This window comes from Harpia harpyja, chromosome 10 (assembly GCF_026419915.1).
Source record: "Harpia harpyja isolate bHarHar1 chromosome 10, bHarHar1 primary haplotype, whole genome shotgun sequence".
Taxonomy (NCBI): domain Eukaryota; kingdom Metazoa; phylum Chordata; class Aves; order Accipitriformes; family Accipitridae; genus Harpia; species Harpia harpyja.
The window spans coordinates 46349027-46366624 of record NC_068949.1 but is presented as its reverse complement, the minus strand read 5'-3'; the positions used below and the strand labels follow the sequence as shown (position 1 = coordinate 46366624).

The 17598-nt window shown below is 40.7% G+C and overlaps 1 protein-coding gene across 1 annotated transcript in view; it reads right to left on the bottom strand.

The window, feature by feature from the left end:
• The window catches only part of LRRC27 (leucine rich repeat containing 27), a 33732-nt gene extending 18735 nt beyond the window's left edge, over positions 1 to 14997 (bottom strand). The window contains exons 1-5 of the mRNA XM_052800087.1: positions 14682 to 14997; positions 13564 to 13840; positions 13086 to 13216; positions 9954 to 10012; positions 3027 to 3179 (exon numbers count right to left, since the gene is read on the bottom strand). Of these exons, the coding sequence (XP_052656047.1) occupies positions 3027 to 3179; positions 9954 to 10012; positions 13086 to 13216; positions 13564 to 13776 (556 nt within the window). The 5' untranslated portion in view covers positions 13777 to 13840; positions 14682 to 14997. The remainder of the gene's footprint in view (positions 1 to 3026; positions 3180 to 9953; positions 10013 to 13085; positions 13217 to 13563; positions 13841 to 14681) is intronic.
• Positions 14998 to 17598: the final 2601 nt, after the last annotated feature.

Genomic DNA, 17598 nt, shown 5'->3' with positions numbered 1-17598 from the left:
ATTGTTAGGCATTTTATTCCCACTCAAGTGTTTTCCTATTTCGTTTCTAAACATTATTCTGCTGTTGATGGAAATACCAAGTAAACACCTACACTTGGCATTAGGCCCATGTCTAGAAAAACAAATATTAGCCTCCACTACATTAAGCACAAATGAAACTAAGAGGTTTTTTTCCCTTTCATTGTAGTACTCTTTGTAAACAAATGTATCATAATGCACCAGTAAGCATGACAGATTCTGCAGAAGGTACAGCAAAAAATAAGTTAAATGACTAGTCTATGTTCCTATATTAAAATGCTAGTATTTAACAAAAAAAAAAAAACAAAACCAAAAAAAGCCAACCCCAAACCCAAAACACTTTATGAAGCTCACCTGCTTCCACAGGCCACTAATTACCTTCCTAGGAAGAGGACATCTCGATTTTTTTTCAGAATGTTTAGCAATGGCCTGTTCTGATTCCTGTAGCATGGGCAATTCTGTGAAATGCAGAACTTTGGGGTTCTAGCTCTATCATTATGACTACATTAAAAATTAAACTAGGACTGGACTACTAAAACAGTAAAATATATTTAAAAGAGCAATCTTTCATCTTAAAAGGTCTATTTTAATATACCACTGGTTTCCTTCCTGGAAGACTCTATAAATTTTTCCAGATGATGAATTTACACTAATTCTGATATGATGTGGCTTGAAGCAGCTATCAGGAATACCTCGTGCGGCCAGGTGCTGGGCTTGCTTCTGAGTACTTCTAGTTAACTTCATTCTTGACCTACAATAGTTCTCACCTAGCATGACCCTTGCTTGCGGGGGAACCAAAAATCAGTGTGAAACTAACAGAATTTGTGGTCTGAAACAAGCCTTGATTTAGGTCTTCTGAGAAAACAGTTTAACTTACCAACCCACTGAGCTATTTAACTTCTCTAATATGTCATGTGAATCTGTCTGCAGATTGCATAGAAAGAAGTTCTCTTACAAGTATAAAAGCCAAGCTAGGAGGATAATACAGATGGTATCTTAGTCTATAACATCACTTGAGATCCTGATGACTTAAAATGTTAAGTAAACAAATTTTTACATATTATGTATGCTAAAACACATGTCCACTGATACGGAAAAAATTATAGAAACATTAAGCACAGTAATGCAGATAAAACTGGGCTATATAGAAAAATGCACTGCTTGCTCTCGAGTCATGCTAAAATGTGGTGACAATTGAAGGTAAATAGTGGTAATTAAGCAATGCTACTGCGATATAATTTGTTTATAATTCTTGTTTTGAGACAAGGTCTTAAACCACAAAAGACCATCATGTGAAGTTCTGGAAATGTGCATGGTTTCCTTTAATAACACCATACATGGAATTGAGATTAATAAAAAAATATAGTCATTATCTTTACATCAGTATTTTGACTTCATTTTCAGTATTGTGGTATTTCGAGCTGATATTTTTATATTTCACCATATTTCTTAGCATTTTAAGTGGCTCATTCATACCCTGAATTTACTGCGTTCCCTTTAATGACATCACATTTTAACACCCCTAATTCCAGTCTGATACTAATGGTATCCACAGCAATTAGCTTTCATTACAGAAAAGCTGAAGTATGAGAAGAGGTCTTCTGTGGGAATATGCCCACTATTTCTATTATTAATGACTTCTGGAATCTATCAGACCATAAATAATGCAAATTATGTTGCATCTTTTCTTCTCTGCTGACAACTTCTTAATTTTACCCTCCTAATGTAAATTTATAACTGCAATTCTGTGGAAAAAAAAGAGAAAGTGCGATAAAGAGCAAATTGTGCTTGTCTTTGAAGAATGTGAGCTCAAACACAATATGAAAACACAGAAAATACTATCAGGCTTCTGGTATGTGGATGAACAATATCAAGCAGCTTGTAAAAATTAGTTATGATGTATTTATAGTGCACTAAATTTTCAAGAAGAAGTAGGTTTGTGCTTCAGATTGTATACAGATTTGATAATTACGTCCCCACCTTCCTTATGACACACAGGCAGACAGCAGGAACTTCCTCTGCATGCATTTTTATTTTCCTTTAACCTCGTGCCAAAGGCCGAGCAGACTGGTGACACAGAATAAGCAGAAAGCTGGTTCTGCAATCTGCCTGCAGCTGCCTGACCAGCTGTGCCTCATCACTGCAGCCCTCCTACCTGGAGATGACAGGAAGACACAGATTGGCACTACACACACTAAGAGGAGACCACTATCTGCGCCTTCAGCAGCCTCCAGCGCCTGCAATGGCCCTCTGTGCCCCGCTGCAGCAGCATCAACTCTTTCTCCTTTACCCACCAGGCCTCTGACGGCGTCACTGGAGGCAATTCAATTAGCATGACTTCTTGGGTTTGACATCCGCGGGAGGCTGTCACTAGTCTCCTCAGTATTTGCAGCAGTCCAAGTATCTGAACCAGATCATGTCCTGAAACAGAAGCTACACTGACCCATCTGTAATTTTCTTGGCTCCACCTTTTTTCTCTAAGCCAGGTACTATATTTCCATTTTTTCCCAGTCTTCTGCTAATTAAGTGTCCTCTTTCATTTCCCTAATACCTCAATTTCCCCTATATCCCCTGTAAAATATCATCTACCTGTATACTTATCCTCTCTACTATTCTTAAGAAGTGCCTGGCATGCACAGTAGCCACTTTTCATCTTAATGAAATGGCCCAACATTCCATTCATGCTTCTCTGCTAATTCTAAAGAACAGCCTCTGCTGAAAACTTTGTCATCTGTTTTTCTAACCACATCACACATAATCCAGACTTCCTCTTATACAAATACAACCTCCTCTTCTCCACTTAGGGGCTTAAGAGTCACGGTTTGATTTTTTTATCACAGCATTGAAGCATTTCTTTTTACTCATTTATCCTAGCCAGCAATATCCCTTTCAGATGCAAAGCTCGACAACACCCATTAGTGAAAGAGCCCATAAAGAAAGCATCCCTTGCTTCACACTTTTTTCAAAACAAATTATAGTAAATGCACACAAATATATCCCCAACATACCTAAAGCGGCTGGCTCCATACAGAGTAGTTTTCCATTACCAGAATCCTGAAGAAAGCACAGGATGGATTTTAATCCCTTTTGTATGATATCTTTAGGTGGAAATTCAAGGGGACAGTGTCTCAGATTCAAGGCTGTCAACGAAGTTAAGTCTCCTGTGAAAACAATATAATTTGCAAACACAGAATCATAGAACAGCCCTGGCTGGAAGCAACCATGAAAGATCACTGGGCCCAACCTTTCAACGTTTTGAAAGATGGGAAAGTTTTCAGATATATATAGCAGTTGAGTCAAAGTGAGTGACTGGTATTTATTGTGTTTATGATTTCTGTGATAGTTACCATTATTACGTATGCAGATACTATATACTACCTTAAATTATTTATTTAGCCAAGTCTAGTGATTTTTAGTTTTTTGTTTTTAGAGCTACAAATAACTTTTATATATGCATAGTATTACTAATACTGTAATACCTAAGATTATTACCGAATTCCTGATGGGCTTTATTTCTCTTTTCAAATATCAGGCTATTCTGGACAGACTAGACTGAATTACATTGAAATGTTTGCTTTCTCCTTGAAAGTCACTCCTCAGAACATTAAAGTTGTTGACTTGCTGTGCTTAACTAAGGCCACCTTCAGACTGAGGCTTCTGTGGAAAAATAAGTCAGAGTTGAAACCCAGTTCCAGAGTTTGCAGCAGATGTATAAAGAACCAAACACACACATATTTTATCACTTCACATACTTTTAATTGAAACTCAAAACTATCACCTCTTCTGTCAAACACTTCTGCCTTTTCCCAGCATGGGAACACCTCTCTGAACTGAGCCAGAGATGTAGCATGCAGCTGGCAGGTACCCTGCCCCTTGATGACTTCAGACATTTTATATTGTGGTTTCTGAGGCATTTCACATGAATTTGTATAAAACAGACATGTTGTAATTGTTTGCATGCTTTTTCTTTTTTCCTTTTTTTTTTTTCCCCTTATATTCTCCTGTTGCTTAGTAGCGTTGCAATCTTTTAATGTTTTTTTTAATTTTATTTTTAAAAATTTTTTAACTATTTAATTTCTTTCTCTAAGCAAATTGTTCACCCCATTCAAGATTAGTCTAGACAAAATGAACTTTCTCACAACAGCTTAGCTAACCAGTACAACCCCCCAGCTGCTGTTCTTGTGCTTTTACTCATGAACGAATGGAATTTGTGGTGTTGATAAATCAGTTTTTCACCCTACATAAATTTTTTCATATGAAAGGACAGAAAATAAAGATTTTAATTCAAGTTTTCCTTCTTTTCTTTCTAGTTGATCACTCTGATTTTCTACTTCTGAAATCATTAGGTCTCTATTGCTTCTCACTCCCAGCCTCACTGCTAGCTATTCTTGCCCAGGGAAACAAAGGGCCACCATCTCTTGACGACAAACAAGAGAGGGACATAAATCTTCAGCCTCCCAAGGACTAATGAGTTCATGCATTTCACAGGCCTGCCGCAGCCTCCTACTTATCTCATAAGCAAAAGTATATGCCGCACAGGTTACACACGTAAAGAGAAGATGACTAGCAGGGTGGAAGTCATCTGTCATGTTCTGCTTACTGTCTGGTGAAATGGGAACAAAGTGCAGAATATGCACAATCAATTTCAGAAATCAGATTTATGGTGATTATTTATAAATTATGTTTCATAGAACTAAAATAAAATTAGCAATTTTCCTTTCCTAACTAGATTTGCAAAATTAAATAATACTTTCAGTCAGTTTTGATTCAAACAAAAGCACAACAGCTGAAATCTTAAATCTTTCATAAGATAAATGTACCAAGTCTCTAAAAGAAAGGTAATATCATACTTTGTCCTGACATATATTTTAGATTGATTTATGGTTTATAACGTATTTAGGAAGTGCAGCACTGAAAGCCACGTCGACAATCTCAATCTAGTGAATCAGAATATATTTTTCATACTGTATTACTGGAGTCACACTTTAAACCTCCATTCACAGCTTGACTGTACAGTCAAATCTGCCTCATTTTCTACAGGTTGACTGCTTAAAATTCTGACTGTGCCTATCTGCTTTACTCATTACAGTATAAAATAGTGTATTTGCTCTTTTAAAATGTTTTTGTAAAACCTTACTTGCAGAAATGACAAATACATTACTAAAGGCACAGCTATTTGATTTTAAATTACCGGTAATTAAAGCTGAAAGGAATGTTACAAAACAAATTTTACAATGTGATTAACAAATCCATTTGACGTTACTTCTCTAGAAATGTCAACTACAGCAACATTGACAAAGTACACTTAAAAAGAAAAAATAAAAACCAGCATGAAAGCAACTGAAGGCAATGAGCAGCTGAAGTAGGTACTGGGGTTCTCTGGGAAGCTGGGGAGTGCAAAGGAGTTTACCAAGCATCACAATGGGGACAACTGCTGCATCCTTCTGGGTGCGTTCTCTTGGAAAAGAGACTCGAGATCCCAGGGCAAATGGATTCTTCACATCAAGGAGACAGTATGTACAACCTGCTACATGTAAAACTATACCACAGCTACGCAGAGAATTTACTGTGACATCCTATTACTGCCATGGAATGCAGATTTTTTCCAATTTCACTGAAATGGCAAACATATGCACTTAAAATGTATTTCTTTCCAACTACCTTCCAATTTTTCATTGCTTATCTGTTTTTTTAATAAGCAAAGGGTTAAGAGCTGACTGGTAACTTATCAGTAGCGTAAGCAAAATGGAGCTTTGCCATCCCAACACCAACAAAGTTACTTACTTGAGACTTAAGGAACACTCAGCTCAAATCTCAAAACTGTTTAAAACTTACTCCCCCCCCCCCATAGCTAGAACTCTCAAATTTTAATTGGAATTATTACTTTGAAGTTGAACTCAAATGGAAAACCAACGAAAACCACAACTGTCTGAATCATTATTCTGAAATTGCACTCAAATTGCAACTGAGGTGATGTAGAGAAATTGAACAGGAATGGGACTGAAAGTTATTTGTTGAGATCCCTGGGGAAACATTTAGATGAAAATTGAACTGCACTGCATGTGTACCACATGCTGACTGCAAAACAGACATGTTGTTTTAGTGTAAGTTAAGTTTGAGCGAACAATGCAGAATCAGCCTGCCAATGTCTCACGAAAGGACAAGAGTTCTGAGGAGAGGTCAGAAAAGAGGAATTATGGGGTACCACAGATCAATGGAAATACTCCAGGCAGACAAACTGGCCCCCCAAAAACCCCAAACCACCCCAAAAACACCCAAAACCACCAAGCACAAAGGAAGAATTACTTGACTACAAACTAAAACCACAACAGACCAGCAGTGCTGTATACGTAGTTATGTTAGAGTCACATAAGTGCATAAAATTGAAAATCCATGTTTATTGCACAGAGACTGAATATGCTGTTGTGTAATTATTGCTGTTGGCTTTGTGAAGAAATATATCCATAGAGTTCACATAGGACTGTATCTCTGTCAAACAAGCAAGCATTCCTAATGCTCTAAACAATCATATTACTTGCTGTCAATATGGCATTGATGATAAGGAACACTGAGGTTCAGAAGTTTAGCAAATTGACTGTATGCTAACAACCTAAAACCAAAAGTTTGCTCAGTGAGCTACAATTACCAGAATGCTTTTTCATACAGTCATGATTCACAAATTAGAAAATTACTTCAAATAATCATAAAATATAAACGCACAAAGGAAGAGCTACATTATTAACAAGAAGAAATGGCTTTGAAAATGCACCTTTTAAAGCATTATTTGGGAATACAATTAGATTTAAAATAGTTTAGTATGAAGAAATTGAATCTATTTTTAAACAGAAATGATCAAAATGAATCACACAAATTACTTCAGTATTGGAAAAATGAAATCTCTTTTTTATCTTGCTGAAAACCACTCAGGTTTGAACATGATCTGAAGGCAGTGGGGGAGTTACACAGGACATGCAGCTACAGCTCATGCTGCATGATGTGGCAGGGTGCACTGACTTCACTTGCACGCCTGGGAGGATGGCAAGTTGGTACTCTACCTTTCAGCATCCTTTTCAAAATCATTTACTCAAGTTTTAAACTGCATCACCTACTGAGATTCTTCATGCTTTAGAATTGCTTCTAAATAATTCTAAAGAACACTTAGGTAGATGCAGCAATAAAGTTATCTAGCTCCTACGCAATGCTTTCTTCAGTAGGCTTGAAGAGCTTTGTAACAGTATCGTCATCCCCATTTTACAGCAAACTGAGGCATGGGCAGTCTGGTGACTTACCCAAAGCCAGGTAACTCTCCTGACTTCTCCAGCAAGCCACTGGCAGTCCTGGAAACAGAAGGCACACATCCCAAGTGCCCCACAATACTGCCCAACTAGCACACAGTACACTGCAGTTTGAGATCATTTTTGAAACATGTTGGCTGGCAATGAATTTTTCATCTTTGATAATTAAATTCAGAACACATGATAGTTCTACACAAATCAGGTGAACCAGTATAAATGCTCTAGGAACAGCCACAGGTGAATAACAAAACTGTTTTGTTACCATTCAGACTTCTGCTCCCCTCCCAAAGATTTTTCATTCACTGAACAAGTAGCTTTTAACAAAAAAAAAAAAAAAAACCAACAAAAAACCAAACCAAACAAATTTTTCAATGAATGAAGGCAAACATTGCAAATTCATTCCACATCTAAGTGAAAACCACACCCAAGAAAATGAAGACTAATGGCCAAGATACAGTTATCATCACAGATCATCCTCCAAACTCATCTCAGTTTACATTACAAACTTTGTTTGGTATTGATGATACCAGCATCATAAAACTAGTATTCTACTTACTATGAAAAGAGAATACAAAGAATCACAGAAGGGCCACTGCAGGACAGTAACTGACGCTGTCAGCATTAGCTCCTACTCTCTTTCTTGACATAGATGGATATGATGGCAAGTGTACAGACAGCAGAGCAATAGGGAAGGGTAGGAGGAAGAGCGGGCTGGGAATTAGCTCATGAAACATGACTTTGTCAGAAAAAGCTGTCTTGTCAAAACATGAGTGTTTTGTAAAAATACACTAGCTTTTGACAACCCCCCACAATGTCACAGCACAATTCCCAGGCTGTCTCCCAGCTTACCAGGTGGACTGCTTGGTAATCTCCTCAGGTCCCCAAGACGGGAGAAGCCTGCAATGCAGACTGCCTGGGACCTGCAGGGTCTTGGAGTCCTGACACACGCAGCTCCACCACAGGGAAATGAGAAGACTTTAGTAACCTGGATTAAGGCAATCCTTGCATTGTAACTACCATCACCTAGTTAGTGTTCAAACCACTGTGCCGGTCCAGGTCTCACATTGTCCACTACATAAGGAGTCAAGTCTGAAGCAGCTCAGCTACTGTGGGGCAGAGGGAGGCATCATTCTGCAAATCACGTGTGTATACATACATGCACACACACATATATCTGTACGTATTACGCAGTGGCAATTGTGGTATATATGACTACGAGGTGGCAATGCCATGGATGTACAGGCTCTGTCAAGGGAACAGATCATCTAAAGTAAGGCATGTGGTAGGACAGCATCACCCCAGCACAACAATCCTGCCAGCCTTATCCAGGATCCTTGCAACTTAAAAATACTGAAGTGGATGTGTGCAAGTGATTGAGACAAATGATGCTGAAAGTCCTGCTAGCAGAGCTGGCAGAGTGGACCAGCCTGGCTTGGGCCACCCCTGCTCAGTCAGGGTGTCACTGCACCACTTGCTAATGAGCGTATACGTGACTTTGGGAAGCCTGGCTGCAGCCGGCCTCTACAAATATCTCCAGCCATCTGTCATCACTGCACAAAACCTGCCCTGAAAAGCCTGCAGCGCTCTTTACCAATTGCTGTGGCCTCAGCAAAACCTCCAACACAGCAGGAATGCTGGCATCCTTTTTTTAGGTACCTATCATCAACAGAGCCAGGAGAAATGGATAAATGTCGCATATGGTAGGAATTCCCTCATCTCAATACCAATCTGGGAAGCCTGTAATGATTGAAGTACTGCAGCAGAAGAGAGAGTCCTGATCTAGGATCTGTCCAGAAAACAGCATCATATGAAACAAGTTTTACTACAGAAAGGCCAGCACACCAGTGGCCCATTCTACTTTGAGAGACACAAGGATGTTTAAATCAGGAAATGGTTTGTGGGGGTTTTTTTTGTTTTTTTTTTTTTCTTCTTCATTCAGTCACTGCTCAGCTCAGGGTAGAAAGAGCAGAGTTATTCCAGGAACAGGCTGCCTCATGTGAAGCAGGAATAGAACAACTGACACCTTCTATCTTTCCCCTGCCTGGGCTACCAGCTCAGACAACATCAAATAGGGATAACCCCCCCCCCCCAAAGCTTATGCTGTGAGGACTCCAAAAGCCCAAGGAGTTCCAACTAGACCATCCCAGGAATCCAGGCAACCTGCTCGCTTTTCCTTACAGACACTTAGTTTAGAAATACTTGTTATTCCCAAGTAATAACTGCTAATGCAAGAATAGTCAGTAAAATAAAGTTACAAACTGTAAAGACATCCTTAAGTGTAAGAAACTGCTATAGAAGTTCTCAGCTGTAATCAGATTTAGTTATTTATGTCTTACTATGCAGACATCCGAGATGTCTGAGATCCAAGACATGTTTTTTACTTCAGCCTTACTCAGAGAAACAGTATTGAACACTTCTGACCAGAACACTAGAGACATTTTAATAAAATTTTCCCCTCTCAATGAAGGCAATCATTATAAATAACATTAGTAACTTTTCCCCCTCTCATAGCACGTGTTTGTGGTAAATTAAAACCATTCTTTAGATAAATATCAAAGTATTTTAAAGTCTAACCACAGAATTAAACACTAAGAGCCAAAAAGTGTCTGTGATATATTAAAAAAAGAAGTGAATACTTACCAAGCTCTGCAGGTAGCTGTTTTATAGGATTCCCTTCTAAAAGCAGAGTTTTCAATTGCCTTTTCAATAAAACAGAAGCAACTGTAAGAGCAAAGCTCATTTAATTAAATAGAAACACAAGAATATTTTTCATCCTTAGTTTTGTTTCCTGCTGTTGTTTCCTACTACAGAAAGGACTCCACAAGGCAAATCCACACTTCTCCATTGCCAACATCAATGCTGGAGAATAACACACCCCAAAGCTTTCTCATATGACAATCTGAACTTTGCATTTATGCCCATTTATTATATACTACTTCACTATTTAGTATTTGATCTTTCTTTGCAAAGCCTGCTTATCGCTTTTAAGTCTGATACTGACTGTACCAATTATAAACACATCCTTTTCAGTTGTTTATAATTTTGCTGAGCTTCAACTGTTTGGGTTGTCGAGTGCGTTCCTCAGGCTAAATTTGAGCTAAAACTGCTCAGCCATTTTTGATAATGAGATTAGAAAAAAAGATGCCCTATTTGTATTTAATTTTGTCAACTTCTTTTTTTTTTTTTTTAAAAGCTCTAGTGTTCCTATTCTTGGAAGCAGCCTAGAAGCTTGGCATGGGTCACATACGACATTTATGGCATTTATGTCACACAAGATAATATTTTTTTAATCAGAAAATCTGTTAACATTTAGACAAATCTATGCTTCTGGAAAAGTGTCAGTATGCCCATGTTCAGAAAGCAATTGGTATCACTTAGCAAGTAAAATGCCCAGAGTTGCTGTGTACACTGCTGTTTGGAGCAGCTCTGATGGGAACCTCTGGGGTACTGCATGTTTAAGATACAGGGACACTTTGACCAAATGCGGGGAGGTTGTCCCTTTTTCCCCCTTGTAGCACGCAGCTGCTGACCCCCAGGCAGCTGTGAAATGGAGACTATACAGAAACCATACTTCACCCATTTCCTAGTTTTTGACTGCTTCATTTTGCCATTTTGGTAGCATTCTTTTAAATAGCTTTTAATACCCAGCAACATATCAGATCAAATGATATTCTATTGACCAGGTGCTGTTTTTATTTACTAGTGTTGCAATTTGACTTGTTTACTGTTAAAATTCAACAAAACAAACAAGAAGAAAGCTTGGTAGTTTCTGTCATAATATTTCTTTACCTCTAGTAAAGAAAAGAAAAACAAACCAAACATTTTGGCAGCTGCTCAACACCAGATTAACATTTGTGGCAATATTTTAATACATTCCAATTCAGTCAGAAAATGAAAGCACTGTCTTAATGTTCTCATTTTTGAAGTGCAATATTCAACTGCATTTAAAGCAAAGAACTAAGTGAAAGCCACAGGAGTTTCTAGACTCCAAAACCTGAATTCCGCTGCAGTTTGAGGTGCCACAGTACGCTAGGGTGATCCCGCTGCCTCAGAACCCCTCAGAGTTTATGGCCCTGCACAGGGAGAGCTGAGGCCCTGCAGCACAGCAAACTCTCATTCTTGCCAGCTCTTGCCTGAATGCAACCTCTGCGGCACTGATGATGCGGAACATGCCCTCGGCTGATCCCTGCCCAGCCGCACATCCAGATCTCACAGAGATTTCTAGAGAGAAGTGTTAGAGTGGTACTTTCCCTCCCTGCATGTCGGGCTAGATGCCATTTCCACCACTGAGGCAATGTTTTTGTTTGACCTGAGAAACTCTAATCAGAGTATCTATTAAAATCAGTGAAAAGATTCACGAACAACTTGAATGGTCAATCAATCAGGCCCCAAACTAGTACAATGTTTCAACGAGTCTCTGCTTTTAATGGAAACTACACTTCTGGCTGCTTCTAGAAAAGGATACCCAGAGAACATCTTAAACTACAGCTTACACTTCAACATGTAATAAGGATAAAATGAAACTAAGTAATATTCAGTGAATATTTCTGACGGGCATTTTCTAAAAGCTAAGCTGCTGTTTGAAGTCAGTGGAAAAATACAAACAAGATAAAGCATAATACATGTAGGGACTAATGACTGACATTATTTTCAAGGAAGATGCACACAGAGAACATCTTAGTCTCAAAGGATTTCAACCACTCATACAAATTCACAAGCCACGTTAAAATACTGTAAGTCCTGTCCAATTTAAAAATAATTTATGAAAGCTGTATTTAAAGGATTTGAAAACATCATTAAACTTGACATTTTTCAGCTACTTTTAGAGGCATAACCTTCATTTACTGTATTTTTCTAATCACAAGTTGAATGTATAATGATTCACAAACAAGTGATGTTAAAATACCTTTAAGCACCTTGTTTCAAATCACAAGATGCCATGATTTTTTTTTTTTTTTAAATTCTGTAGCATATATTATTCAAGGGTTGCCTCCTTTTCCTCCTTACTCACTCTTCACAGAAAGGTTTCTTTTAGAACCACAACAGCAAGCAAACTGTCCTGTGTTGGTCTTTTTTTTTTTTTCCTTCCAGTAACAAAAGAATTTCTTTGTTCCTGTTAATTACCATATATTGTGATTTGTGGTCTTCCGCTTCTGGAGTGAGAAGCAAGGAATTGTCCAAGGACAATAAAAAAAAAAACGCTGGCGAGAAGTTAGTTTTGGTGATCATGGCAATGTAGAAGCAAGTGCACTTTTCAGGGTCACAGCAACATGGTGGACTTTCTTCCTCGCACACTCCATCTGAATCAGTGACAGCCAATTAATCCTTCCAACAGTTAATATCATGTCAGAGAACCATCAAAACCAGATTAATGGGTAACGTTCTTTGACTAAACTGTCCTCGATTGTCACTCTGGAGTGACACGAGGTTTGTAACTGTGGGTCCCTGTTTTCACCTCCCCTACCACGCTGTAAAAATAGTCACCTACAGTCCGTAAAATGAAAGTGTTGCAAAACTTTCATTAAAAGACTAACAGGTCTTATATTTCTCAAGATAAAAGAGTTTAGAAATTCACTATGTAATATTAATTGGACCTTTCAGTTCATCTGAGTTTTGGTAAACAAAATTAAGCTTATTTACCACTCTCCTGCACTGAGGTCAACGCCAAATAAAAGCATATAAAAGTCTGGCTGTTACAATGAAATTACAGTAAAGGCAAATAGAAGACAAATACAATTGTTATTAAATTAGCTGTATGACCAATGATCTTACCTGTGGTAACCGATTCCAGGGGGGAGAGCTTTAATCTTGTTATACCGGAGATCTAGCCAAACAAGATGTGGCAGCTTTTGAAATAAATCTTCAGGAATTGTTGATATGACATTTCCTTCCAGATGAAAGTACTACCAGAGAAAAACATAAAAATGTTTTAAATCCAGAAAGAAAGGGGCTGTTCCTTGGCATGCAAAATGTTGACTGTGTAAACTGTAAACTGCTCTATGCTTTTATGGAAAGAACACTGTTAAAGGGGATTAAAGGATACACAACTCTGTAAATTACACATGGAAGTGATTTATTTAAAGACTTTTTCTTAAAAAAAAAAAACCCAAACAAACCCAAAACCAGGGATTAAAGATCATAACTAAGAATCCATAGCTTTTCCACTCATCTGATAAAGCAACGAGCCCTGAACTGCTCTGTGCTGTACTCAAGCCAAAGGTATCAGAACTACTCATAACAAGTTACTCACCTTTATGCTGGGCAGTCTATTTATTTCCTTAGTAAGATGCTTAATATTTTTTCTGCTGACATCAAGAGTACTTGAAGATGACGACAGACACTGTTCAACAGCTTTCCTGATCTCTTTTGATGAATTAGAACTGGACAAATTTCTCTTTTTGAGATGTTTGGCTCCAAAATCATCGCCACTGCCATTAAACTCTTTAGAACAGCTGTCATCCATTTGTCAGCAAGCCTGGAATACCGGCTCAGTAATTCAAACCGATCAGCTGAAGGCAAGTCAGGAGCTGAGAAAAACAATAATGTATTTTGGAAAGAGCATATGTAATGCAAGTTTCTTTTTTTTTTATATTATTAATTTGCAGGTTATCCCCAGTGCTATGTACTCTTTGTACGGCACAAAACAGTCAGAGTGTTCTTTATAGACATACACACTTATAATAACGATACAATTTATCACAATACGTATTTGAAGGCATAGTAAAGAGGAAAAATTGCCGACTGGCCCTTGCTGCTACGTTTCCCCCACATCACATCATACATACGCTCGGCAGAAACACTGACGCACCTCTGTGCATTAAATAACCTCCCTTCTGACAGCACACTGTCCTGCCCTCTCGGACTCCCCTCATCAACACCTCCTTCCCCCCGTTCTACTAGCTCCGATACGGGCACTCGTGACTGACCGCGGTCCCTCGTCGGGGTACGGGGCGTAGCGAGGCTTTGGGGAGCCTTCCCAGCTCTTCGGGAAGGACGCGGGTGCCGTAAGGGCCTCGGCTGCTTTGGAGCACGGGCCTCCCCAGCCGCTGCGGCCTTCCCTGCCCTCCTTTTCCCCAGAGCTCGGCTCGGAGCCGCTGGCAGGCAGCGGCTTCGTGGCACTTGCTGACAGGGACGACAGCCGCCCAGTTCTCCAGTGCCCAGCAAACCTACGGCTCCTCGACCCGCACCCGCCTGTGCTCCCGGGAGGGTCTCCCTGGCCCGGCGTGCAGCTCTGTCCACCTCACAAACCAACCAACGCAAGGGAAAAAAAAAAAAAACAAAAACCACACCATTCTCGGTTGCAGTCTTTCTACCGATTTTAGCCCGCGCTAGGGTCCTAGTGAGGTGCTCAGCCACACTCCTCGTTACCTCCAGGCCCGAGAGGGCTCTGCCTGCCCGACACACGCCGCTCCGGTGACCCTCGCCCGCGCCTCGGGTCTCCAGAGGGGAGGCGGGAACTGCCGCGGGCCCTCGCCCCGGGACGCGGGGGTGCCCCGGCGGCGGCTCCCGCCGCGCTGCCTGCGGCTTCTCCGCGGCTCCGTGATGCCCCGCACGCAGGCGCGGCCCCGGCCCCCCCGCCTGCAGGAAGCCCGCGATCGGCTCCGCGGGCCGGGCCGGGCCGCGGGCGGTTGGAGGCGCCCGCTCGGCCGGGCCCGCGTCTCCGCGGCAACGGGCGGACGGCCTCCCGGCCTCCCGCCCCCCCACCCGGGGCACGGCTGCCGCCCGGCGCGGGTTTCCAGGGCTGCCGCGCCTAGCTGAGGGCGGCCCCCGGTACCCCCAGCCGGCGGGGTGTCCGGGGAGGAGAACCGGGGCGGGGACGGACTGACCCGCCGCCTCCGAACATGGGGAACCGCGGGGCAGCTGCTGGCCTGGGCAGGGCCTCCGTTCGCGGTGACTGGAATGGAAACCCTCAAGCTACCCGAAAGGGCCCTGAAACATCTCCAAGCCCAAACAGGTAAACACACGTTGTTCAGTGACTAAACAGAAGCACCTGCACCCTCCGAGCACCTGCTCGAGCCTTCCAGCAGCCTCACGCCGCGCTCCCCCGCACGTCGTTGGCTGGGCTTGGTGTGGGGGTTCGTCTCCTCGCTGCTGGGTCAGCCGCCCAAGCACAGCACTCCTCGCCTTCTCTCAGAGGCAGCTTCCAAAACACTCCCCCGCACCTCCATTTCCCATTGTTACTACTTACTGGTTTGTCTTCCAGGGCCCACATCCCTCACCCAAATTAAGCAGCTCTGTCAGCAGGTCTCCCTGTTTGGGGAAGTCACAGGGTGGGTGCATCCAGAGGAAAAGGCACGAGCCTTGGGAAGAATCCCCCCAGGAAAACCCTGCCGGCAGCGCAGCCCTGTCAGGGACGGTCGCTGGCTCTTGTTGAAGTGGCAGCGTCCCCACAGGGCCTCTGTGCAGTGGGGTGAATAACACAGAGATTGGCCAGGGGTTGTATTGGTCTGAAATAAAAATATGTTCTTAATTAGCATGATGGTAGAAATCCAAGACACAAAGAGTACTTCATCTTACAAATCCAGATAATTATGTTCCCAGTGACCTGACCAAGTTTGATCAGTAGCATTACTAGGGTTTAAAACACACAAAATTAAGTTCCAGAGTTTAGATACATGATTTTTTTTTTTCCCCTGACATACTGTGCTTAATCAGTGAAGTGAGAAAACAAAGCTATTTTAGTGGGATTCCTTTAGAAGCTATTTCCTTACAGAAGCTTTTTTTTTTTTTAATTCATAGAAGAGAAACCAACACATTTCATTATAGTCTGTAACCTCGAATGCATATTGCACTCCACAGGAAAGAGCATCTCACTAACTGTAAGAACTATCACATGGCAAAATACACAGCCTTGGCAATTATATTTTGAGGCAAACAGGTAAATTTAGAACTGTTCTCACCTTGGCTCACTTGGAACAATCCCCTCATTTAGGAACTTCTCACCTCCAAAGACTCTCCGGACAGGAGCCCCTTTTGTAGTAGAGCATGTTGAACACTGAAAACTTCCATTTTATAGGGATTTGGGGGAAAAAAACCAAAAAAACACAAACAACCCCAAAAACCCCACAACAAAAAAAACCCAACCTGTTGTCCTGCAGTGACTTACAATACTGCTGTTTTCATGGGAACAGTTGGCTTAAATGCATAACTAAATAGGCCTGAATCTTCACATTTGTTTTGTTACAGAGCCACAAGCTTCTGAAAAATACACCGTTACCAGGGCTCAATAAGACAAAGCACCTATTCCTCAGCTTGAACGCACCTCCACTTTGAAAATACAGATTCTACTAATTAGACTACTACTGCTGATTTTAAGAAAAAGCAGGTATGACTAGTTATTTTATTATGCTTTTCCAGGAATAGATTTTCTTTGAGGCTACTTAGGTGATTAAATCTTAATTACGAGCAATATTTATAAACCAGAGGGCAAAATTTGTGAAAATTTAAAAAATGGATCAATGGCAAAGCTGTACTAAAAGAAGTATTGCTTTGCATTTGTTTACGCAAAACCAAAAATATTTTAGGATAATTTTATTTAAGATTACATAAAAAAATACATTAGGATTGAAACCAATGACATAATTCCATTATTTAGAGAGGGGATTATTTCAGCTAGTTTTGATCTCAGCATTCTGTTTAGAATTCTGTAACACAGTAGCAATGGAGAAACACTTTCGTAGGCATTTCAGAGAGAAAGTGAATCTGGAAAGATACCCGACTTAAGTAAATCATCTTAAAACAGGAGTTTCAATGTGCCTTTTTCAAATCTGGTTGTCCAGTTCGGCCTCCTCGCTGAAGCTTGAGTTCTCTGTGCAGCATCAGCACAGTAGCATAATACTGTTTCTGTAACATAACAGCATCTAGGAAGATTTTATCCTAATGAGAAGGCAAAAAGAATTAATAGATCAAAAGTCAATAAATATATCCCTCAATAGGTTCATTTTACTTTTAGCAAGCCAGAGTTACAAGCTTCAGTTGCAAAGCAACAGCCAGTATGCATATTTCAAGCAATATTCTCTATAGATCATTTCTGATCTTGGGGGATAACTGGGGGTTTCAGCTTTTTGTATTGGGAGTTCCCTCCTAGAAGCAAAATCCACCCAGGGATTGAATGTACAAAGAGAAAACCATGCAATTACTGCGCAGACAGAAATATCCCAAGGGCAGGCTGCAGTAACAGCCTTGTCCAAACGTGGGGGGATCTTGACGCAGCATGTTGAAATGCAGTCAGGTCTCCACCTGGAACAATCATCTTAGCACTGGCATTTCACAGAGAAGTGATGTC